Below are 24,888 nucleotides of genomic sequence, written 5' to 3' on the forward strand. Positions count from 1 at the left end.
TTATATAAAAATGGTGGGTTTCTGAAGGTCTGGATGGGACTCATGCGGATTTTTTTATCTGAATCTTGAAGTATTAAAGGCACCCCTTTAAAGCTTCAAAGAAGTAAACTTATAAGCCATGAAAGGAAATGCCATTCTCTAAAAGGTAATATGATGTTTACAGTTTTGAGAATATTTATCACAAGTTGAATTTCTGTATTGAATTATTGCAAGTGACTTGTAGGTGTGGATATTTAAAAATGCACATTGGAGAGTCCCCCCACAACCATCCTATAACACCATTGTCAGGAATGGGACAAGGAGCTATAGAGATTGTTGTTCCCTACGGCTTTGTGTATTTTGTCTATTTTCAGTAACAGGGAAATTCCCAAGAGGAGCCAGTTTAGGACAGAGAATGAATCCAAATGACATTTTAGTGGGAAAAGCATCCTTTGTGCTCATCTAGTCACCATCTTAGAGATGAGGAAGCAGTCTGTTTTAGTTTGTAAGTGTTGTCCTGATGTCTCCGAGGAGCAGCCAACAGGAAGCTGCAGAGACTAAACCACAGCAAAAGCAGGAGGTTAGGAGGTGTAGATGCTAGTGGTTGCCTTCATAGAAATATGTTGTATTTTTAACCAGTTGATTGTTCTTCCCTGAAGAAGTGGCCACAGGGAAAATATCTCCTTTGCCTGGAGCGTGGTGAAAGTCCGAGTGAGGCAGTGGCATTGTCCAGCAAATGTGGCCGATGGTGTGTCCATCAGGGAATTTCAAATGGGACATAGTCCTGAATGGAGAACACAAAGTTATTTGTTTATAATCTCATAAAGTCTGTTTTCTACAGTTTTTATTTTTATGAGAAGGTATCACACAAATCCCCCACCCCACTGCATTGAGATGAAGAGAAACTTCCTATCTTTTAAATATTTTTTGAGACAATGACTATTTGGACACCATATAAAGGATGGGGAATCTGGCCATGAGTAGCAGGGTGTCAGAGAGAACTTCCTGCAGGAGAGGATGTCTTACTGAGTTTTAAAGGATAGATAGACGTTTAATAGAGGAACAAGAGAAGGGACCTGAAGTTTATGCAGATGAAAGGCATGTGGAAAGGCACATGAAGATGCGGAAGATGAGAGAACGTGGGGAAATACAGGTCATGCCGGTGTGACGGGTGTGGAAGATGAAAGATTGGGAGTGGCTGGAGAGGAGAGTTTCAGGGGAAGAGGGGATGATACCAAAGCCAGAGAAACCAGTTTGTAGGCTCAGATGTAGTTCAGGCAAGAAATAAAGGGCCTCTGAACTAGAGTGACCTTGAGTAGAAAGGAGGAGGGGAGGGGCAGATAAGAGAAAGAATAAGAAAAGAATTAACTGCTCCAGTGACTGGTTGGATGTAGTAGTAAGGGAGGAGGAGTGGTCACAGGTGACCTCTGAGATTCCAGGCTGCACGACTGGGTTGATGGTGCTGCCTGTCACCAAGGTTAGAAATACTGGGAGGGCAGCAAGTCTGGGTACATGGCTTTTGAGATGTCCGTGGGACCTGGCGGTGTCCATTGGGTCAGATCTCTGAACTGGTAGTCTTTGGCAGACTGATGGTAACTGAAATGTTCAGTCCTGGTCATTTCACCAGGCTGACTGTGTAGATCAAAAAGAAGCCCGAGAATGGAAGTTACCACCATTTAGGGGAGAGGAGCTCAAACAGGAGGCTTCGAAGAAAGTGTGAAAAAGATGTGGGAAGAAATTGAGGAGAGGGGTAGATTAAAGAACCAATGAATAGTTTCAAGGTTGAGAGGGCTAACAGCATCAGACAAGAAGGGTTAGGATTTAATGCTGGATTCTTCCTTGTCTTACATTATTTGTTCTGTGTGCACCAGTCTTTGCAGTTAAATCCCAGGTTCCTTAAGCACAAGGACTGCATGTTTTATTTTGTTTTGTTTTGTTTTTTGAGATGCGGTCTCATTCTGTCACCCAGGCTGGAAAGCAGTGGCACACTCATGGCTCACTGCGGCCTTGACCTCTTAGGCTTGAACGATCCTCCTGCCTCAGCCTCCCAAGTAGCCAGGACTACAGGCATGCACCAGTATGCCTGGCTAATTTTTTTAATTTTTTGTAGGGGAGATGGGGGTCTTGCCATGTTGACCAGGCTGATCTTGAGCTCCTGGACTCAAGCAGTCCACCCACCTTGGCCTCCCAGAGTGCTGGGATTATAGGAGTGAGCCACCGTGTCTGGCCGCTTGTATTTATAAAGCATCTAGACTGGTGCTAAGCCTATGGCAAGTACCCTTCATATTTTTTGGTCAACCGGTCAGCCTTATTCTGCCTCCATATTATACTCTGTTAAGGTGTCAAATGGGTTTAGGAATGATCTCCTTACCTTTAATGTTTATTGTCGTGAATTTGCCCATTATTATAAAGGCCCAGCATGCTGTACATGTTTTCACAGGCAGCTGACCTGAGAGTTTAGTGTTAAAAAATTCATCTAGCACACCTGATCCAGAGTAGGGCCTCACATTCTACCTACCTGTGGCTGTGGCTTTCAGGAGCCATCATACTAGCAGTCATTGACTGTCATTAAAGTGGAATCTAATTAGCTATATAATCTTATGCTCTTCAGCGTTAAGTCCACTACAATTATATCAGAAAACTGAGTTCTGTGGTTTGAATGTTTTTGTTTCCCTGAACTTAGGTTGAAACTTAATCCCCGGCCGAGTGCAGTGGCTCACACCTGTGATCCCAGCACTTTGGGAGGCCGAGGCGGGGCGGATCACAAGGTCAGGAGATTGAGACCATCCTGGCTAACACATTGAAACCCCGTCTACTAAAAATACAAAAAAAAAAAATAAAGCCGGGCTTGGTGGTGGGCACCTGTAGTCCCAGCTATTCAGGAGCCTGAGGCAGGAGAATGGCGTGAACCCAGGAGGCGGAGTTTGCCGAGATCGCACCACTGCACTCCAGTCTGGGCGACAGAGCAAGACTCCGTCTCAAAAAAAAAAAAAAAGAAACTTAATCCCCTAAAGGCAGTATTGAGAGGAGTGGCCTTTAAGAGGTGATTGGGTGATGCAGGATCTATCCTCATGAATGGATTAATTCATTCATGGAGTAATGGGTTAATGGATTAACAGGTTAGTATGGGAGTGGGGCTGGTGACTCTATTCAGAAAGGGAAGAGAGACCTGAGCTGGCGCACCCAGCCCCTCACCATGTGGCCTGCACCACCTGAGACTCTGCAGAGTTCCCATCAACACGAAGGGCTTTACTAGGTGTGGCACCTTGACCTTGGACTTCTCAGACTCCAGAACTGTAGGAGATAGATTCCTTTCCTTTATAAATTACCCAGTTTCAGGTATTCTGTTTTATAGAACAGGTGTTCTGTTTATACAACAGAAAATGGACTGAGAAACTGAGGCAATTGCATAGGATTGTTTGGAAAGAGTAGATAGGTACAAATGGAACCTTTGTGTGATCTTGACATCTGTACATTGATTGTATACTGTCTCTCTGTACTAATGTCATAAAAAAGAAATGCCTCAGCTGTACTCCTGTGTATAATCCTGGAAAAATGTGGATGCCCTAGTCTGTGTGTAGAGAGTGCAGAAAGGTGGAAGGTTCTTTTAGAAATTAAGCATCTTTTTCTGTTAGGTAGTAATGCGTGGTTTCTTGTGTTAAGTGTCTCTTGCTGATAGCAGAAAGGATATATTCATTCTCTCCCCAGCCTAGAGCAGAAATGGAACAGAACATATTTTTATATTTTAATGAGTATAGAATTAAGTGCACAGGGTTAAGAAAAACACCTAAAGCCATATAACGAGCATTTTCTCAAAAATTGGATTTTGTTCTCCTGAGCTCTCCCCCAGAGCTTTCTACCATGTATTTTAGAGAGGGGGGAAAAAAAAAAAACACCTTCACTACTCTCAGTGATCAAAACAAGACATAAAATAGATTTTTCTTTAAGAGGAGTTGAGCCATTTCCCAGCGATGCCACTTTACCTTTATGGAGAAGGAAGAAATATTGCCTTGGGGACTACAAGGTAAAATAGTGACTTAACAGCAAGATGGTAAAATACTCCTTTCCTGAAACCTGGTGAAAGGAACCAAATCAATAAAAATAGAGGAAAAGGTTTCATCAGCTGAAATTTGGGAATAGCCCCAATCTTCAACCATGAATTCCAAGGGCTGTCTGCCACTTTGAGATCAAATTGAATTAAAGAATGACACACTGAGTACACAACTCCCAGTGTTGGGAAAAATAACAGAGGGGCCCCACAACTTGGAGAAATGGGCTGGAAGATGGGAGACCACCATCTAGAAGCCATGCTGTGTGGAAACCAGGGCATGCAGGCAGAGCATGTTCCCCATTTGCTCCAGCTTTTGAAGGGGATAAGGTCTGGGCCGAGGATGGTGGGCTGGAGAGATGGGAAATCATATCCTAAGAGCTGGCTTTGTAGCTGAAGGCCAACAGTACCGAAAAGGCTATTGTGCAAAGAAAAAATACTTACTGAACCACCAAACAAAAATCCTGCCAACTGTGGGGCTTTATTTTAACTTGACATCTTATCAGAGTGACTAACTCAGTCCCTTTCGAGGGAATGAACGGAAATCTTAAGAGTATCTCTCCCCATCAGGACAGAGTACAACCCAACCCTCAACATACACATAAAAATTTAGAGGCATTGGCTCCAACAGACAGAGGGGCTTGGAGACGAAGTTTCCCAGTCGCAGTTGTCCACAGCTAGTCCCAGTTCTCCTGTCCCCTCTCAGACTGCTGAACTTTCAAACTAATAATTGAAACCTCTACAGCATCCAGTTATCTAGCTGAATTTTTTTTTTTTTAAAGATAGAGTCTCACTTTGTCACCCAGGCTAGAGTGCAGTGGCATGATCTCGGCTCTCTGCAGCCTCTGCCTCCCAGGTTCAAGTGATTCTCCTGCCTCAGCCTCCTGAGTAGCTGGGAATACAGGTGCATGCTACCGCGCCCAGCTAATTTTTGTATTTTTAGTAGAGACGAGGTTTCACCGTCTTGGCCAGGCTGGTCTGGAACTCCTGACCTTGTGATCCACCTGCCTCGGCCTCCCAAAGTGCTGGGATTATGGGCTTGAGCCATCGCACCTGGCCTCTAGCTGAATTTTTAAGGGAAGAATTTGAGCAGTGTCCAGGTAAACAGGAGTAAGGAAATTCTGCCTGCTCTATTTTTGGGCAAATGAGTATAGACTAGTGGCTTTCAGTTGGAGGCTTTCCATTCCTCTCCCCTGGGGGACATTTGGCAGTATCTGAGGACATTTTTGGTCATCACAAGTGGTGTGGTACTACTGACATCTAGAAGCTAGGGATGCTGCTAAGCCTCCTATAACACACAGAACAGCCCCTACAGCAAAGAACTAATTGATCCAAAATGTCAGTTCTGCCAAGGGGAAGAAACTAGAGTTCAACTTCTCCTGTAAGAAGATTGCTTAACAAACAAACAACATGGTAGCCATTCAAATTCTGTAGGAAAAGTGGAGGGATTAATATAACATTTAATATGAAAATTTATAATTCTTTGTACATTTTCATTAGTGTTAACAAGCTTAGTTTACAAATACTTAAGCTTAAAAAAGAAAATTTACATGAGAAAATACAGGAATTGTTCAAACCGCTGACTTACATCTTCAAGGAAGTTGAAGAAAACAGTCACTATGAAATAAAAAATGAAAGGTGAGGTGCTAAGTTATAAAGAAGTCGTGAGAGTTATGGATTAAATTCCAGAAGCACTTTGCCATTACAAAGCACATAAAAAGTGCATTAAGAAGCTACAAAAAGCGGAATCAGAGTTAACAGAAAAAGCAGATTGGTGAGGAAGAGGCAAGGTCTTGAAAGTTTACCCCAAAACGGGAAAATGTAGAAATGAACAGTATCGCTGTGGCGTACAGCGAGGGAAGCAGAAGAGAGGGACAGTAGGGACCCCACACACAGATTCATTCTGGTAGGAATCTTGGGAACACTCAGTGTTCCCGGCGAAGAGTGTGGTGCACACTGAACAAACGTGAGAGTCAAAGGTAGAATAGAAAATGTTTTTGAAGTGAAAAGTGTTATAAGAAGAAGTTATCATGTCCAGGGAAAATGAGGAAAATTTGACAAATAATGCTGATTAACTTACTGAATTTCAAGGGTGAAGAATCACCTACAAGTTTAAAAAAAAAAAAAAAAGTTGGTCACATATATTAGGTTTTTGTAAACAAATGTTTTTTTAATTTTTAAATTTTTTTGCTTTTTTAAAAGCACTTTAAAAAAACGTTTTGTATTGAAATACACGTACAGGAAGGTATGTGAATCACAAGTGTACAGCTCCGTACAGTTTTATAAAAGACACACACTCATGTAAACAGCAGAACAGAATTTTACCAGCACCTCAGAAGCCTCCGAAGTCCACCCCTCCAGGCACGTGCCACCCAATCCTCTAAAACATAGGCTGGCAGCCTGCAGACCAAACCTGGCCCACATTCATGTATAAAAGGGGTTTTTATGTTTTTAAATGGTTGGAAAAAAAAAAAGTCAATTGAAGAATAACATTTCATGACTCATGAAAATTATATGAAATCCAAATATCAGAGCCTGTAAAGTTTTATTAAAACATGGCCATGCTCATTTGTTGATCTATTGTCTATAGCCACTTTTGCACCACAACAGCAGAGTTGAGTAGTTGCCCCTGAGATTGCAGAACCTAAGATGTGTACTGTCTGGTGCTTAACAGAGTAAGTTTGTTGACCCCTGTCCTAAGGTAACTACTCTATTCTAACTTCTTAGCACACTGATCAGTTTTGCCTGTTCTTAAACTTCATGCAATGGAATCATGAATATGTATCATACGCTCTTTCATATTCTGATTTTTGCTCAATGATGTGTTTGTGAGATTCATCTATGTTTTTATTATTTAATTTTTATTTATTTTTTTGAGATGGAGTCTCGCTCTGTTGACCAGGCTGGAGCATAGTGACACAATCTCAGCTCACTGCAACCTTTGCCTCCCTGGTTCAAGTGATTCTCCTGGCTCAGCCTCCAGAGTAGCTGGGACTACAGGCATGCGCCACCATGCCTGGCTAACTTGTATTTTTTTTAGTAGAGACGGGGTTTCGCCAGGTTGGCCAGGCTGGTCTCGAACTCCTGACCTCAGGTGATCCGCCCGCCCCGGCCTCCCAAAGTGCTGGGATTACAGGTATGAGCCACCTTGCCTGGCCTATTTATTTAATTTTAGAGAGACAGGATGTCACTGTTGTCCAGGCCAGAGTGCAGTGATGTGATCATAGTTCACTGCAACCATGAACTCCTTGGCTCAAGCAATCCCCACACCTCCCAAGTAGCTGGGACTACAGGCACATGCCACTGCGCCTGGCTAATTTTAAAATTTTTTTTAGAGACGAGGTCTCTCTCTGTTGCCCAGGCTAGTCTCCCACCTTGGCCTCCCAGAGTGCTGGGATTACAAATGTGAGCCCCCGTGCCTGGCCCTGTGTTATCTGTATGTATGTACATTTGTTATCTGCCCCTGTCATTCATTCTCATAGCTGTACAGTATTCCATTTTTTGAATACACCACAATGTATCCAGTAGGTCGCTGATGGTCTTTTGGGTTGTTTCCAACTTGGGGTTGTTATGAATCATGCTGATATAAGACATTCTTATACCTGTCTCTTGGTGCATTTATGTGTACATGTATATGCTTAGGTACTTACCTAGGACTGAAATTGTGTGTGTTCAGTTTTAGTAGGTACCATTGGTCTTCCAAAGTGGTTGTTACAATTTAGGCTCCCACCAGCATTGCTCCACGTTCTCACCAGCAAATGGTGCCATCCCGTCTTTGCCATTGTGTAGACGTATAATAGTATCTCACTGTGGTTTTAATTTGAATTTCCCTGATGCCTAATGAGGGTGAGCAGTTTTTCATATGCCATCTTTTGTAGAGTTCCTGTTCAAGTCCTTTCTGTTCAAGTTCCTGTTCAAGTCATTCAAGTTGCTATTCAAGCCCATTTCTCTATTGTTTTTCTTTTTCTTATTGAGTGGTAAGGGTTCTTTATTTTGGATATATGGGTCCTTTGTTGGATATATGTATTGCAGTTCTCTGAATAGAGTATTGAGATTTAAAAGTTTGATCCAAGTTCGACCTACTTAAGTCACCATCCATATGTAAAGTCTTCATAAAAACATTTTTGAATATGTAAGAACTCAGATTTTCTAGAGATGAATCAAAATGATAATAGATGGGGAAGTTGTAGTATGGAGAGGCTGGCAACGAACACTAAATCTGTTCAAATGTAAAGTCTAACTTTAAATGACAGTTATTTTTCTAAAACAAAAGATATTTACTTAAACTCTACTTAAGGTATATTTTTATGTTAAACATCTTAACGTGTAGCAGAGGAAATTACGTTCCTGAGGATGCCAGTGAAAAGCAGAAGTAAAGGAGGAGGTGGGAGAAATTGTAGAGGTACTAACTTTTCTCTTTAGAAGTACCATTAGCATTTCTAAAAACATACTATAGATTTTTCCAGATTACCAGGGATGGTGCTGGTGGGGGAAATAGAAAATACAACATCTGCAGCAAACGAAGAAGACGAGGAAGCATTAAACATGGAAAACATAAAATGCCAGAAATACATGTTATAACAATGAATATAAGTAGGGTAAAGTCACCTGTTGAATTTAAGATCGAATAGCATTAAGCAGCACTAAGAAGGTTAGTAAACCTTGTTTCACTGTGAGAAAAAAGAGAATCATATATTGAAAGATCTAAATACTTGGTTAGGTTCAGGTGAAAATTTTTTTGTTCTGTTTTGTTTTGTTTTGTTTTGTTTTGAGACAGAGTGTCACTCTGTCACCCAGGCTGGAGTGCAGTGGTGCGATCACGGCATACTGCAACTTCCGCCTCCTGGGTTCAAGTGATACTCCTGTCTCAGACTCCCGAGTAGCTGTAGTTACAGGCATGCACCACCACACGTGGCTAATTTTTGTATTTTTAGTAGAGATGAGGTTTCACCATGTTGACCAGGCTGTTCTCTATCTCCTGACCTCAAGTGATTTGCCCGCCTCAGCTTCCCAGAGTGTTGGCATTACAGGCCTGAGCCACCATGCCTGGCCTAAAATTTTTTTTTAATGGAGTATGCCAGGCTCCTCATATAAAATCACATTGAGAAGTCTAATTGTCCCACTGTTGGTGAAGCCCAGTTGTCACTAGGTTAAGGTGGTAAGAGCGAGAGCCAGGTCTTGCCAGTCTAAAGTTATGTTTTCCCCTTATGTGTCCAGCAAATAATTTGTCAGGCGATACTTTACCACCATGTGATTATCTAGTTCCCCATCAATCTTTAGTCATATCATGTCTACTGATGATCCTTGTGTAAGTTAATTTTTCATTAGGGATTGCAAACTGATGATATTCTAATTCTGTCCATCCTTTTTTACATTTAATGCCTTACAAAACCTGAAAGATGCTCAATAATTCAGTCACAGAAGGACAAATGCTGCGTGATTCCACTTATGTGAGATCTTGTAAAATAGAGTTACAGAAGTAGCAAATAGAATGTGATTGCTAAGGGATGGGGGAGGGGGAGGTGAGTTTAATGCATATAAAGTTACAGTTTGCAAGATGTGTAAGTCCTAGAGATCTTCTGTACAACATAGTAAACATACCATATTGTGCACTTAAAAGTTTAAGAGGGAGATCTGACCCGGTGCAATACCTCTGCCTACAATCCCAGCTCTTTGGGAGGCCGAAGTGGGAGGATCACTTGAACCTAGGAGTTTGAGACCAACCTGGGCAACAAAGGCCATCTCTACAGACAAAAAAATAAATAAGTGAAATAGATTGTAAAAGAGGGGTAGATCTTATCTTTAGAGTTCTTTCCCAAAAAAATAAAAAAAAAAAGTGCTGTTCTTCATTTGATTACTTTTCTAAGTGAGAAGCAAGGATAATGCATAATTTCCCCTTAATTACCAATTGTCAGAATATAAGAGTTGGCTTAATATCACATTTCATCAGTTGGAAGAAGTGTGAGCATATGTGGCTTTATACTACTTAAAAACATCTCGAAGCTCTCCGAAGTCAGGATATAGCTTATAATCAATGATGTCTTATACTAGTTGTTGGCCAGGCAGCCATTATGGCACCATATACATGCATGAATTTGGTCACAGCTTTTCATATTGTTATCTCGGTGAGTTATGAATATTGTTAGTATTATGTGTGTTAAGATTAAATACTGTTTAAATTATCTTCAAAAAAAGTACAATGTGATTCAGTATTGAAACAAAGTTATTGTGTGTAGAAACGTGGAACTAAGCTTCTGAGCATTTTTTTTTTTTTTTTAATTTTTTGAGACAAGGTCTTACTCTGTCTCCCAGGCTGGAATGCAGTGGTGTGATCCCTGCTCACTACAACCTCTGCCTCCCAGGCTCAAGTGATCCTCCCACCTCAGCCATTTGAGTAGCTGGGACTACTGGAGTGCGTGCCACCACGCCTGCCTAATTTTTGTTTATTTGTTTGTTTGTTGGTAGAGGTGGGGTTTCACCACATTGCCCAGGCTGGGCTCAAGCAGTCTGCCCACCTCAGCCTTCCAAAGTGCTGAGATTATAGGTACGAGCCACCGTGCCTGGCCCAGATTTTTTTTTCAATAAATATACTGGAACATTTTTTGGAGATTTGTAAAAAATTTGAAAAAACTGACAAAATACATAGCCTAGAAATATTGAAAAAAATTCTTAATAAATGGTAAGTATGTCACAAATGCATAAAATATATGTAGATACTAGTCTATGTATTAATTAGCTGTTATCAGTAAGACTTCCAGTCAACAGTAGGCTATTAGTAAAGTTTCAGGGAAGCCAAAAAGATATATGCAGATTTTCAGCCACACTGGGAGTTGGTGCCCCTAACCTCTGTGTTGCTCAAGAGTCAACTGTATTCTTGGAAAACATGCAACACATTTACTGTATTTAGCTTATGTTTTTCTTTTTATGTATATATGGTGATATATAAGATATATCTATCTAAGCAAGTCTAAAAGCTTTTTCAATGAATATGAGATCAAAAGTGAAAGTGATTATGTATAGTATTGCTGTGGTTTAAGTGATAAGGTTTAACTTTAAGTGGTAACTCATAAAAACTATGCATATTATAGCAGTTGAAATGAAAATGAAATGAATAATCATCTTCAAGGACAATGGAGTGTTTGTTATTTTTTTCTCTTTTCTCTTTTTTAAGCATTATTATGGCCTAATGAATATTTATATATTTAATGTGTTTTAGTTACAGGCGTTCTTTTTGCTCAGATTGTCCCAAATTTGGCTAGTGGGATGCCCCTTCAGGCCAGCTCCTGTGGTCTTTGGATATACCTCACCCCAGATCATTCTTTGATCATTTCTTTGCTTTTTGTTCAGCAAGAAATATCCAGGGCACATCATACTTTTCCTGCCTCAGACCTTGAATTAACCATTTCTCCAAGGCCACCTGGTTTCTTTTTTTTTTTTGGCTTGGTCACCTGACTTCTCTTTCCTTTTCCCTTTCCCTTTCCCTTTCCTTTCTTTCCTCCCTTTCCTTTCCTTCCTTCCTTTCCCCTTCCGCTTCCCCTTCCTTTCCCCTTCCGCTTCCCCTTCCCTTCCCTTCCCTTCCCTTCCCTTCCCTTCCTCCTCTCTTTCCTTCTCTTTCTTTTTTTTCCTTTCTTTCTTTTTCTTTTCTTTTTTTTTTTTTTTTTTGAGACAGAGTCTTGCTCTTTTGCCAGGCTGGAGTGCAGTGGTGCGATCTCAGCTCACTGCAATCCCTGCCTCCCGGGTTCAAGCAATTTCCCTGCCTCAGCCTCCCGAGTAGCTGGGATTACAGGCACGCACCACCAAGCCTGGCTAATTTTTTTTTTTTTTTAATGTACTTTTAGTAGAGACGGGGTTTCACCATATTGGCCAGGATGGTCTCGATCTCCTGACCTTGTGATCCCTCTGCCTCGGCGTCCCAAAATGCTGGGATTACCGGCATGAGCCACCACGCCCGGCCTCTTCTTTTCTCTCTCTCTCTCTCTCTTTTTCTCTACTTCCCTCCTCCCTCCCTCCCTCCCTTTCCCTTTCCTTTCCTTTCCTGACAGAGCCTCGCTGTGTCACCAGGCTGGAGTGCGGTGGCATGATCTCAGCTCACTGCAGCCTCCACCTCCCAGGTTCAAGTGATTCTCCTGCCTCAGCCTCCTGAGTAGCTGGGACTACAGGCGCCCGCCACTACGCCTGCTAATTTTTTGTGTTTTTAGTAAAGATGGGTTTCACTGTGTTAGCCAAGATGGTCTCGATCTCCTGACCTCATGATCTGCCTGCCTTGGCCTCCCACAGTGCTGGGATTTCAGGCGTGAGCCACCGCGCCCGGCCCACCTGTTTCCTTTTAAAGGATAATGGTGTTTAAAAATCAAAACCAGAGAGCTAGGGGTACTTACAGCTACTATAATGTCATTGCTTTTGTGTTTCTCAAGTGGACAGGACCTGATATTTATAATTCGAATTTAACAGTACATAGGTTTTACTTCTTTGATTTTTATACTTATATCTTCTTTATCTTATACTTAATAAGATACTTAATCTTAGTTCCTAGCTCAGGATCCTTTAAGTACCATACATAACATTTATTCAATATATAAAATGAAAACTATATGAAAATGAGACATTTACATAACAAGAAATTGATGGTGGTAGTGTATATATATGTTACACATATGCATGCACAGAAGATAATATAATATCTATCATATGTTATATGAGGATAATTTGTACATGTATACTAGTTTTATAACTTTGTAAGTCAGCAACTTTGTTGTCAAATCTCTTTTCTAGAATATCTTCTCCCTTATACAGACTTATACTCAGGAGGAGACATAAGTAAAAGAAACAATGCTTTTAAGAGACTCCTTGGGCTTCCCTGTAAACTGCTGAAAGTGGCTTTGGTTTTGTTTGGCACTTGGAGCTTTCTCTGCCGTTTGTGTTTTAGTGGCCTTCCCAGAGAAACCTGACCAGCCAGTTCTAGGTTGTCTTGGTTTTAGATCTTCGTGTCTTGTTTTCCAGCTATTGGGATGGAGTTGCTAAGATGTAGTTTGTGCCTTCTTGAAAATTTCCTTTCTCTAACCTTAACCATGTAAGTTTTGAGTTTTTGTGAGTTAGGCAGAAGATGATCAGCAAAAGCTACATGATGTTTCTGTTCCCAGCATAAGACCCTGCAGTCAGTTTGTTACTTTGAATTTTCTCCAGACAATAGAAACTGGAACAAAGCCCAGAAGTTCTGGCATATTCTTGTGTTCTATTTTCTGTATACCATGTGGTCTCCTAGCACCTATAAAGAGTTCAGATCACTGCCTCCAGCACCCACATTCTCATATTCTCTTCCTCTCCCTCCACCCTGCTCTCCCTTGGCCTTCTCCTCTCCCTACCTCTTCACATGCATCCTTCTGTAATTCCATTTTATGGTTCAAAATAGTGCCCATTTGGAATGAGTCATTTCTAACTCTTTAGTTGAATATACTCATTCATGAAATGTTTAAGCACTGGTGCCTTGCATCTCATCTAATCTTCAACAATCCTATTATGTAAAAACATTATTGTAACTATGTTGAGGCTCACAAAGGTTGTGTAATTTGCCCACAGTCACATAATTTGTTTGGTGGAGCCTAGACAACAGCTGCCTATTGAGCTTATATTATGTGCCAAATACTGTGCTAAGCCCTTTGTGTATTTTACGCATAGAGGCATGAGGATTAGAGAGGTTGGGAAGGTAACCATTGTAGTTGCCCAGGTTTCTGTCTGCAAGATCTGCATTTGTTATTCTGTGCCACATTAACAGTTACATAACAAGTATATAATGTATATATACATGCCTCGATAATTGACATTGTATACAGGATGCTCTAGAAGTCCAGAGGGAAAACAGCCTGAGAAAGTTCAATAGGGCTTCACAGAAAAAGTGGCATTTAAACTAGGCCCTTTCTTTGAGCTGGAGCTGCAAGGAAAGAAAGGGGAAAAAAATGAGTTTTTCCAAAAGGAGAGATCCAGAAAGGCTCTGTTGTCAATGAGAAAACATATTTAAGGACGTGGGGTACCAAGTGGTTGTGTAGCAGAGCCCCTGGTGGCTGGGACAGGTTGCAAGGCAGGGAGGTGTGTGGAGATGGTATGGTGGGGACTTTGTGGACCACGTTCTGAAATTTGGATTGTGTCGTCTGTCCAGTGTGGCATCATCAATGGAAAGTGATGTAAACAGATTTCTGTTTGGGGAACATAACTGGTGGTATTGGGTAGGATGACTTAGGAGGGCTCAGACCAACTGTTAGGAGACGATGGCGATAATTGAGGCAAGAGCCTGACCCAGGACAGTAGGGAGGGGTGAGGTGCCTCCATGAGTAGACGCCGTCAGTGGCAAGCCGCTTCGATCAGGTCATCTGCTTGGCTGTACACTCCATGGCTAACTGTTTTTGTTTTTCTTTTTCTTTTTCTTTTTTAACTGGAACGCAACTGAACTCAGTAAAAGCAACTGAACTTGCTTTTACTCTGCTGCTCTTAGAGTTCATAATGACATATGTATATACCTTTATGCTTGTACATGTGTGTTATGTACAAATGTATGTGTGATTGTGTGTAAACGAACTGTAGCATCTTATACATGCTGTACTGAAATTTTTTTTTCTCCCACTTAAAATATCTTGGAGGTCATTTTCTGTCAGTAAATCTGAAGCTACTTAATTCCTTTTGACAACTGCTCAATATTTCATCATATGGATATGCTGTAATGCATTTAACTAGTCCATAATAATGGACATTTAGGTTATTTCTGATATTTTTCCATTACAAACAGTGATATAGTGAGTGTTCTTGTTACATAGGTCCTTTTTTACATATACAATTATAACCAAATGCCTAGAAATAAATTTTTTGAGGAATTTGAAATTCTTTGAAATTGCTAGTTCAAACAGATTATGCATTTGTCATTTTAATGTATTGCTAAATTATTCTTTATACTGCCTATATCCTCACCCACACAGTGACTTATCAGACTTTTTGGTAGGGACTCCTCTGAAAGAGGGATAATGACATCTCATTGTAGTTTTATGCGTGTTTGAGCCATTTGCATTTTTTGAGAACCATTGGTATCTTTTTTTCATTTTTCTCTTGTGTTGTTGACCTTGTTTAGTTGTAGTAGCTCTTGCTATATTAAGGAAATTAGCCTTTTGACTGATGTCAGTTCCAGATCTCTCTTCCCAGTGTGATGTTTGTCTTTCAGCTTGACTTTCAGTAGTTATTACTAAGTTTTTCTTTAGTTGATTTATCAGGGTTTAATTTATTTGTTTTTGGGAGTGGCTTCGGAATTGTATGTCATACTTAAAGACCCTTCTTCCTGATTTTTTTTTAAATTTCCATTTTTTTCCTTCTAGCATGTGTATTGTATAGTTTAATTTTTTTGTATTTTAATCTTTCAGCCATTTGGAATGGATTTGGGGGTTAAGGTATTAAGTATGGATCAAACTCTTTTCCCCCAGTTGTCCTAACACTATGCATTGCAAGTTTTATCTTCCCCTATTGATAGGAAGTGCCATGAGGTATCTTATGTGTGGGTCTTGTCTGCTTGGCTAGATCATACACTTTTAAAAGGCAACAGTCAGGTATTATTCTATCTTGTATGCCCCATAAAGTTGAGTATAATGATCTGAATAAAATAGGTATGAAATTAATTTATTTTTTACATTTAAAAAATTGTGATTTGTATACATAGGAAAGTACCCAAAACATTCATGTAAAGCTTAATGAAATTTTGTAAAATGAACCTGTGTGACCATCACCTGGATCAAGAAATAGGCCACTTCTAGTCCCCCAGGAGTCACCTCTATGCCCTTTCTTGTTTATTTATCTTTTTTCCTTGATCCTTGATGCAGGGTCTTTGCTCTGTCACCCAGGCAGGAGTGCAGTGGTGCGATCATAGCTCACTGCAGCCTTGAACTCCTGGTATCAAGTGATCCTCCTGCCTCAGCTTTCCAAGTAGTTGGGACTATAGGCACATACCAACAAGCCTGGCTAGGTTTTTACTGTTGTTTGTTTGTTTGTTTGTAGTGACAAGGTCTCACTATGTTGCCCAGCCTGGTCTCAAACTCCTGGACTGAAGTGATTCTCCCCTCGGCCTCCTAAAGTGCTGGGATTACAGGTGTGAGCCACCATGCCCAGACCTGTATGCCTTTCTAACCACATTCCTCTTCCATCCCCCAGAAGTAACCATTCTCTTAACTTTTGTTGAAGGGGTGGCCTGCCCCGTCACACCTGTGGGCGTTTCTCATTAGGTGGAACGAGAGACTTGAGAAAAGAAATGAGACACAGAGACAAAGTATAGAGAAAGAAAAAGGGAGCCCAGGGGACCAGCGCTCCGCATACAGAGGACCCACGCCTGCACGGCACGGGTCTCTGCACGGGTCTCTGAGTTCCCTCAGTATTTATTAATCATTATCTTTACCATCTTGGAAAAAGGGAAGTGGCAGGATAATAGGATCATCGTAGGGAGAAGGTCAGCAGTAAGACATTTCAATGAAGATCTCTGTGACATAAGTTTAAGGAAAAGTGCTGTCCCTTGATATGCATATGTAAACATCTCCATAAACCTTTTTAGTGCATAAAGAGCAGCATTGCCTCTAGCATGTCCCACCTTTCGCCCTAAGGCGGTTTTCTCCTTTCTCAGTAAACAGAACATACAATCGGGTTTTACACTGAGATGTTCCATTGCCCAGGGACGGGCAGGAGACAGATGCTTTTCTCTATCTCAACTGCCAAGAGGCCTTCTTTCCTCTTATACTAGTCCTCCTCAGCACAGACCCTTCACGGGTGTCAGGCAGGGGGACAGGCAGGGGGACGATCAGGTCTTTCCCTTCCCACGAGGCCATATTTCAGACTATCACATGGGGAGAAACCTTGGACAATACCTAGCTTTCCTAGGCAGAGGTCCCTGCGACCTTTGGCAGTGTACATGTCCCTGGGTACTTGAGATTAAGAGAATGATGATGACTTTTCACAAGCATACTACTGCCTTCGGGCACTTGTTTACCAAAGCACACCCTGCACAGCCCAAAATCCATTAAACCTTGAGTCACCACAGCACATGTCTCTTGCAAGGACAAGGTTGGGGGTAGGGTCACAGATTAACAGCATCTCAAATACAGAACAAAATGGAGTCTCTTATGTCTACTTCTTTCTCTAGAGACACAGTAACAGTCTGATCTTTCTTTTCCCCACATTTGTGACAGTAATTTCCCTGCTTTTCTTTGTATGAAGTTGAACCATATAAAATTATCATTTTTGATAGGTCAAAAATCATTGACTGTCTGCAATTTCATATTTCAACCTAGTAGTTTTTACTCACTATTTATGGATCTCTTAGTATAGTTTGAGTCTGTTATTGAATATCATTTAAATGGAATCTTAACTGTATTCTGCTGTGTTAGTCCATTTTCGCATTGCTGATAAAGACGTACCTGAGACTGGGTAATTTATAAAGAAAAAGATGTTTAATGGACTCACAGTTCCACATGGCTGGGGAGGCCTCACAATCATGGTAAGAGGCATGTCTTACATGGCAGCAGGTGAGAAAGAATGAGAGCCAAGTGAAAGGGGTTTCCCCTTATCAAACCTTCAGATCTCCTGAGACTTATTCACTACCATGAGAACAGTATGGGGGAAACTGCCTCCATGATGCAGTTCTCTCTCACCGGCTCCCTCCCACAACACCGAATTATGGGAGCTACAATTCAAGATGAGATTTGGGTGGGGACACAGCTAGACCATATCATCTGTGTTGTGCTGCTTTCACTCACTGGTGCCGTTGTAGTCAACCATGCTGTTGCAGGTTTCTGATTTTCATTGCTGAATATATTCCATAATATGACTACTGCATTTCAAGAGAAATCCATTCCACTGTTGCTGAATTACGAGTTGTGTCTTTATTTGGACTATTTTAGCAAGAATACCAGCCAGTCCCAGTGTCTCAAGCCTGTACTCCTAGCACTTTGGGAGGCCGAGGCAGGCAGATTGCTTGAGCCCAGGAGTTGGAGACTAGCCTGGGCAACATGGCAAAACCCTGTCTTTACAAAAAATACAAAAATTTATCAGGCATGGTGGTGCACACCTGTAGTCCCAGCTACTCAGGAGGCTGAGGTGGGAGGATCACTTGAGCCTGGGAGGTGGAAGCTGCAGTGAACTGTGATCGTGCTATTGCACTCCAGCCTGGGCAACAGAGTAAGACCCTGTCTCTAGAAAAAAAAAAAAAAAAAAAAAAAAAATCCCATAGCCTGGGTGGTTTAAACAGTGAACATTGATTTCTCACAGCTCTAGAGGCTGAGAATTCTAAGATCAAGGCACCAGCAGGTCTAGTGTCCATCGAGGGCCCCCTCCTAGCATGTAGACAGCCACCTCCTCGCTATATCTTCACATAGCCAGGAGGGGAGAGGGAAGGGGAAGCAAGCTCTCTGGTATCCCTTCCTATAAGGACATTAGTCCCATTCAGGAGGGTGCCACCCTCTTGCCCTAATTACCTCCCCAAAGCCCTACCTCCAAATGCTATCCCATTGGGGATTAGGCTTCAACATACAAATTTGGGAGGGACACAAACATTCAGTCCACAACAGGTTGTCTACAGCTTTGACTCTTGCAGACTGTGTTGATGTGAAAATCTTTGTATGTGGGATTTAATGTGTGTGACTATGATTTCTCCTAAGGATCAGCAAATTATGGCTCACTGTCTGTTTTTTTCTTTTACTTTTTAAATACTTTATTTTGAAATAATTTTACATTTATGGGAGAGTTACGAAGTTAGTGCAGAGAGTTCCTGTATATACTTTATATACCTTCTCTTGCTTGTAAATGTCTTACGTAATTATGGTATATTTAAAATGAAGAAATTAATGTTGGTACAGTACTGTTAACTACAGACTTTTTGGATTTCATCAGTTTTTCCACCAATGGTCCTTTTTCTGTCATAGGACCCAGTGTAGGATACTCTATTACATGTAATTGTCGTATCTTAGATATGAAGCAAACTTGCCAGCTGTAGTACAGTAGGTGCACACTGTGTGTAGAGTTTTTTTGTTTTTAGCCTCCTAATATCCAGCCAAATCACTCTTTTCCAAAGCAGCTACTATGTAGCCTTTTGAGTCTACTTTCTTTCACTTAGAAAAACTCATTTAAAATTCATCCGTGTTGTTACATGAATGGTTTGTTCCTTTTTACAAGTTGAGTTGAGCTTCACATAAAATTAACCATCTTAAAGTGAACAATTCAGTGGCATTTAGTACATTCACAATATTATACAACCACATCTCCCTCCAGTTTTAAAATATTTTCATGATATTTTAAAATATTTAAAATTTTTCGGAAAAAAAACCCTGTACCCATTAAGCAGTTACTCCTCATTCCTACCCACACACCCCCAGCCCCCAGCCTCTGGCAACAACCACCAATTTGCTTTTTTGTTTCTATAGATTTACCTATTCTGAGTATTTCATATGAATGGAAGCATACAATGTGTGACCTGTTTTGTATCTGGCTTCTTTCACTTAACAAAATGTTTTTGGTGGGGCACAGTGGCTTATACCTGTAATCCCAGCACTTTGGGAGGCCGAGGTGAGTGGATCACCTGAGGTCAGGAGTTCAAGACCAGTCTGGCCAACATGGTGAAACCCCTGTCTCTACTAAAAATACAAAATTAGCCGGGTGTGGTGGCACATGCCTGTAATCCCAGCTACTTGGGAGGCTGAGGCATGAGAATCACTTGAACCTGGGAGGCGGAGGTTGCAGTGAGCCGAGATCACGCCACTGCACCCCAACAAGAGCAAAACTCGATCTCAAAAAAAAAAAAAAAAATGTTTTCAGGGTTCATCCATATTGTAGCATGTATCAGAACTTCTTTTATTTAAATTGTGGTAAAGTATGTATAACTTAAATTTGCCATTTTGATCATGTTTATGTGTACAGTTTAGTGGCATTAATTACATTCACAATATTGTGCAACTGTCATCACTATCTGTTTCCAAAACTTCATCAGCCTAAACAGAAACTCTGTCCCATTAAGCAATAACCCCTCATTTCCTGCTCCTCCCAGTCCTGCAAACCTCTCATCTACCTTCTGTCTCCAGGAACCTGCCTCTTCTAGATAACTCATATCAGTGAAATCCTACAGTATTTGTCCTTTGTGTCTGGTTTCTTTTACTTGGCATAATGTTCTTAAGGTTCATCCATGTAATAACATGTATCAAAACTTCATTCCTTTTTTGGCTAGTATTCCGTCATATGGACATACACATTTCATATATCCAACCACCTGCTGATGGATGGTTATGTTGTTTTCACCTTTTAGTTGTGGTGAATAAATGCTGCTCTGAACATTGGCATACAAGTATCTGTTTGAGCCTCTGTCTTCAGTTTGGTTGGGTATTTACCCAGGAGGGCTTCTGTCACTTAACAAAATGTTTTTGGCCGGGTGCGGTGGCTCACTGGAGGAGAGTAGCTTGCTGACCGCTGGTCTTGAGTGTGTGTCTAGAAATGGAATTACTGGGTCATGCAGGATGCAACTCTTTAGCTTTATTGGACAATGGTAGGCGGAATCCCAAAGTGCTTAGATCACAGACAGCACTTGGTTTTATCAGAGTTTTAAATTTTTGCCAATTTGGTCCATGTGTGATGGTGTTTTATTGTGATTTTAATGTGTATTTCCTGATTTCTACTGGAGTTGAACACCTTTTCACATGTTCATAAGCATGTGGGTTTCCTGTTTTCTAGCATGCCTGTTAACTTTCCTGTTGGTGGTTTGCCTTTCTAAATTAATAATTGACTAATTAATATTCCAAAAATGTTTACTCTTTGTGTTTCTGCAGAACAAATAGTGGAGAAAGATGAAGGTCCATATTATACTCACCTGGGATCTGGCCCCACAGTCGCCTCTATCCGGGAACTCATGGAGGAGCGGTGAGTGATACAGAGATGTCCAAGGAGAAACGGGTGTGCTGTTAATGGAACGTGGATATTAAGCACCTCTCATTTTTCATTGCCTTGTAATAGAAAGCATACAGAAAGGAAGCCCTGATAACTGGGTTATGGAAGGCTGACTGTGGGATCCTCACTTCCATTGTTTCTGGGTTTCTTTCATTCTGTAGGTCTGCCCAATTCATGTACCCCTGCTTCTCTCTATCTTGAAATGTTTTTATTGAAGAAACATGGTTATATGGCTCTATGTCCTGTAGAGTTAGTTTCCTACAGCCTGAATTTTGCTGACAGCTTTCCCGTGGTATTGTGGTGTCATTTATAATGTTTCGCATGCCTCTGTGTCCTGTAAATTGGTAGTTAGACCAAAAGCCCTGATTGGGATCAGGTTGTTTTTCCTTTTTTTCCAAAACTGCCTCATAGGTAGAATTTTTTACCTCCCCTAAGAGGAATGTCATGTCTCACTCCTGGCCAGTGGGAACCTACTCAGGTTGTCCCCTAAATCCTTTGGACAGGATCATAGGAGTCTTTCATAACTTTCTTGATTTCTCATATGACAAGATATCCTGGGTTCACGTTGTACATTTATCCAAGAAGTCCCGGTTCTTTTATCTTGGAGGAAAAAGTATTTAGAAAACAGACTCTGCCTACTAGGGGCACTCATGACTACACGGGGTTGTTCATTGTTTTTAGGCTGCTTAAGTAGAAAGAGCTATGTTGAATCTATGGATTTTTCATTCTTGTTATTGCTTAGTGATTACATACATCATGAGTTTATATTGACACTCCCAATTCAAATTCAGGACTCTAGGGTTTCTGTTTACTAGTTGTGGTTTTTGAGCAGTTCATATAGATGGAGACTTGGAAACCCATGTGCATGTCCACAGCAGTTAGTAAACTCTCTGAGTTCCAGTCTGTGGCTCCGGGGCTGAGAGCAGGGACTTGAGCCAGACTGAGGCCCAGTCCTGGCCCTGCCACTCACTGCTGAGTCCCTAGCAAGTTGTTCTGCTCTTCTGTGACTCAGTTTTCTTATCTGCAAAATAGAGTTGATGATAAAAATACTTAGACTGTAGGAGTGTTGTGAGGATAAACTGAATTAATGTATGGAAAGACTTAGTGCTTGTCATGAGTACTACAGAAAAGGTAGACAGTCATTAACTACCTCACAGACAAATGCACTAATTGCATTTTTTCAAATAAGCATTAGTTTTTGTTTTGTTTTGTTTTTGAGACGGAGTCATGCTGTAGCCCAGGCTGGAGTGCAGTGATGCAATCTTAGCTCACTGCAAGCTCCACCTCCCGGGTTCACGCCATTCTCCTGCCTCAGCCTCCCGAGTAGCTGGGACTACAGGCGCCCGCCACCACACCCGGCTAACTTTTTGTATTTTTAGTAGAGACGGGGTTTCACCGTGTTAGCCAGGACGGTCTTGATCTCCTGACTTCATGATCCACCCGCCTCGGCCTCCCAAAGTGCTGGGATTACAGGCATGAGCCACCACGCCCGGCCGCGTTAGTATTTTAATAATAAAAGCTAAGATGATGTAGACATAAGCATATGCTTGCCCATACATATACATACAAATACGTGAAAAGCTGCGTGGCTTAGAGTTGCTGCAGATTTGGGAACCAGATTTTGTCTGACCATGGGAGCCAAATACTTTTTATTTATTTTTTTGACATGGAATCTGCTCTGTCCTCCAGTCTAGAGTGCAGTGGTATGGTCTCGGCGCACTGCAACCTCCACCTCCCAGTTTCAAGCAATTTTCCTGTCTCAGCCTCCCGAGTAGCTGAGACTACAGGTATGCGCCACCACTCCCGGCTAATTTTTGTATTTTTAGCAGAGACAGGGTTTCCCCATGTTGGCCAGGCTGGTCTCGAACTCCTGACCATAGGTGATCCGCCCGCCTTGACCTCCCAAAGTGCTGGGATTACAGGCATGAGCCACCGTGCCTGGCAAGGAGCCAGATACTCTTGTCTGTGTAGCATAGAACATGATTTTGAACTGAATGACTACAACAGCTTCTCTGAATAAATGAAAAGCAAGATACATGGAGGACAGTGATCTACAGTAATCACTTTTAATTTCCTAGACCATCTGGGAACATTTATATTCACCAATCTGTAAATTCTAGCCTGGTATGAGGGCACTTCTGAGTCAATGAGCATAAGACAGATTTGAAGCTGTGTAAGTATTGTCATGCTTGCCTGCATGTGCTCACATCCCTGTGTGTTGTAGTTTGCAGATTAGACCAGGCAGCTTCTGGGCCAGTGATTTTTGTAAGGAATCCTGACACTATCATTTGCTGCAAGGGAGTCAAATGTACAAGTTTGATCTGGGGCAGGTTTTTTGTTCTGGGGCATTTTGAGGTAACAATTTTATAAGATTTCCAGACAGCTCTCTTAAACAACTTTTCATTATAGAGAAGTATTTTGAAACAAGGATCAAGAGATCTTTGAAATTTGATAAGATAAGGTTGAAATATGTCTTTTTTCCCCCCTCTGATTGCTTTAAAAATAACAGCCAGCTGTAGATTCTTCAGAAACTGATCCAAGGGAGGAATTCCTCTCAAGACCAGGAATACTTGTGTTTTTCCTTAGCAACTGGTTTATTTTTATCTTAAGGACCTTGCAAATCATGTAACAGATTGCAGTTCCATCTTTATTTGCCTGCTAGTAAACTTGGAGCCAGATTTGTGTACCCCATCAGGAGGAAGGTAATTTCTCATCTTTGGCCCATAGATCCTATTCAGGTTTATTCCTCTGGGTTTTTTTGTTTGTTTGTTTTATTTTGTTTTGTTTTTGACATGACCCTAACAAGCCTTTTTTGGATTTCTCATATAACAAGATATTCCAGGCTTATCTCTCAAAAATACACACAAAATCCCACTGTTTGTATTTTGTATGCCAGCGTACCTTTTTTTTTGCCCTTTACTCTGATTTCATCACTTGTTAGTTTTATCTTGTAGATATCTTCATAAGATCCTTTCTGGAACAAGGGGAGTAATGAGTGATTGATGCAAATCCCCTGGGTAGGGATCTAGTTTGTGAATGGTGGGTATAGTTTGTGAATGGCAGGTCTAGGCTGTCTCTTTTCCTAGACTGTTCCTCAACCCTTTCTCTTCAGGACTGCTCTGCTGTCAGGAGTTGGCTGAAGGCAGGGAGGGGAAATAAACTGAAATCAGGAAAACCTGGTTCTCTTAGCTTTTCCAGTAAAGATTTGGAGAAAGGAGGGGAAGGTTGAAAGCAGATCCTAAAATTTCCCAACTTATTTATGAGCTTCATACTTTGTGGGTACCCAGGTCCTTATCTTCATAGATAATTGGAGTCAGTTGTCAAACCCGTATCTGAGACCGGTGCACAGCACAGAGCCTTGTGTGTTCTGTCTGGGAAGGAGATTCTCTGCAGCCTAGGAGTTCATTAAAAGCTTGTTCTAGAAACAAAGAACCAACACTATGCTAGCAGGTTCTCTGAGATTTGGGGAAACTGGTCTTGTTACTGTGTGATAGAGACAATCCTGAACAGGCAAAGCCTCAGAGCAGTGGTTGTCAGATTTCAGTGGGCCTCAGAGTCTCTAGAGGGTTTGTTAAAACACATATGACTGGGCCCCACCTGAGTTTCTGACCCAGCAGGTCTGGGATGGGACCTGAGAATCTGTGTTCCATTCCTACCAAATTTCTAGGGGATTCTGATGCTGCTGGCTCTGGGACCACCCTTGAAGAGCCAGTTATCCTTTAGAATAAGATGATTGGCTTGGATGATTAGTTATCCTTTAGAATAAGATTTCAGGCTATCTATGCAGACTTAGTTGAGGGTCTGATAGTTAATCTGAATACTAGAAGGGCCTCTTCATGATAGGCCAAAAAGTGAGGCACTTAAGAAGAAAGAGCTAAAGTGAGAGTTGATTGGCTGTCCTTAAACACAAAGAGACA

General features: G+C 41.4%; 1 protein-coding gene across 3 annotated transcripts in view; it reads left to right on the plus strand.

The window, feature by feature from the left end:
- Window positions 1–24,888, plus strand: part of TET3 (tet methylcytosine dioxygenase 3) — a 124,285-nt gene that overhangs the window by 68,261 nt on the left and 31,136 nt on the right. For all 3 annotated transcript variants that reach the window (XM_009184442.4, XM_031655280.1, XM_009184443.4), the window contains one exon: window positions 20,854–20,944. In XM_009184442.4, coding sequence (XP_009182706.2) covers window positions 20,854–20,944 — 91 coding nt within the window. The remainder of the gene's footprint in view (window positions 1–20,853; window positions 20,945–24,888) is intronic.

Source organism: Papio anubis, chromosome 14 (genome assembly GCF_008728515.1).
Source record: "Papio anubis isolate 15944 chromosome 14, Panubis1.0, whole genome shotgun sequence".
In the NCBI taxonomy this organism is placed as follows: Eukaryota; Metazoa; Chordata; class Mammalia; order Primates; family Cercopithecidae; genus Papio; species Papio anubis.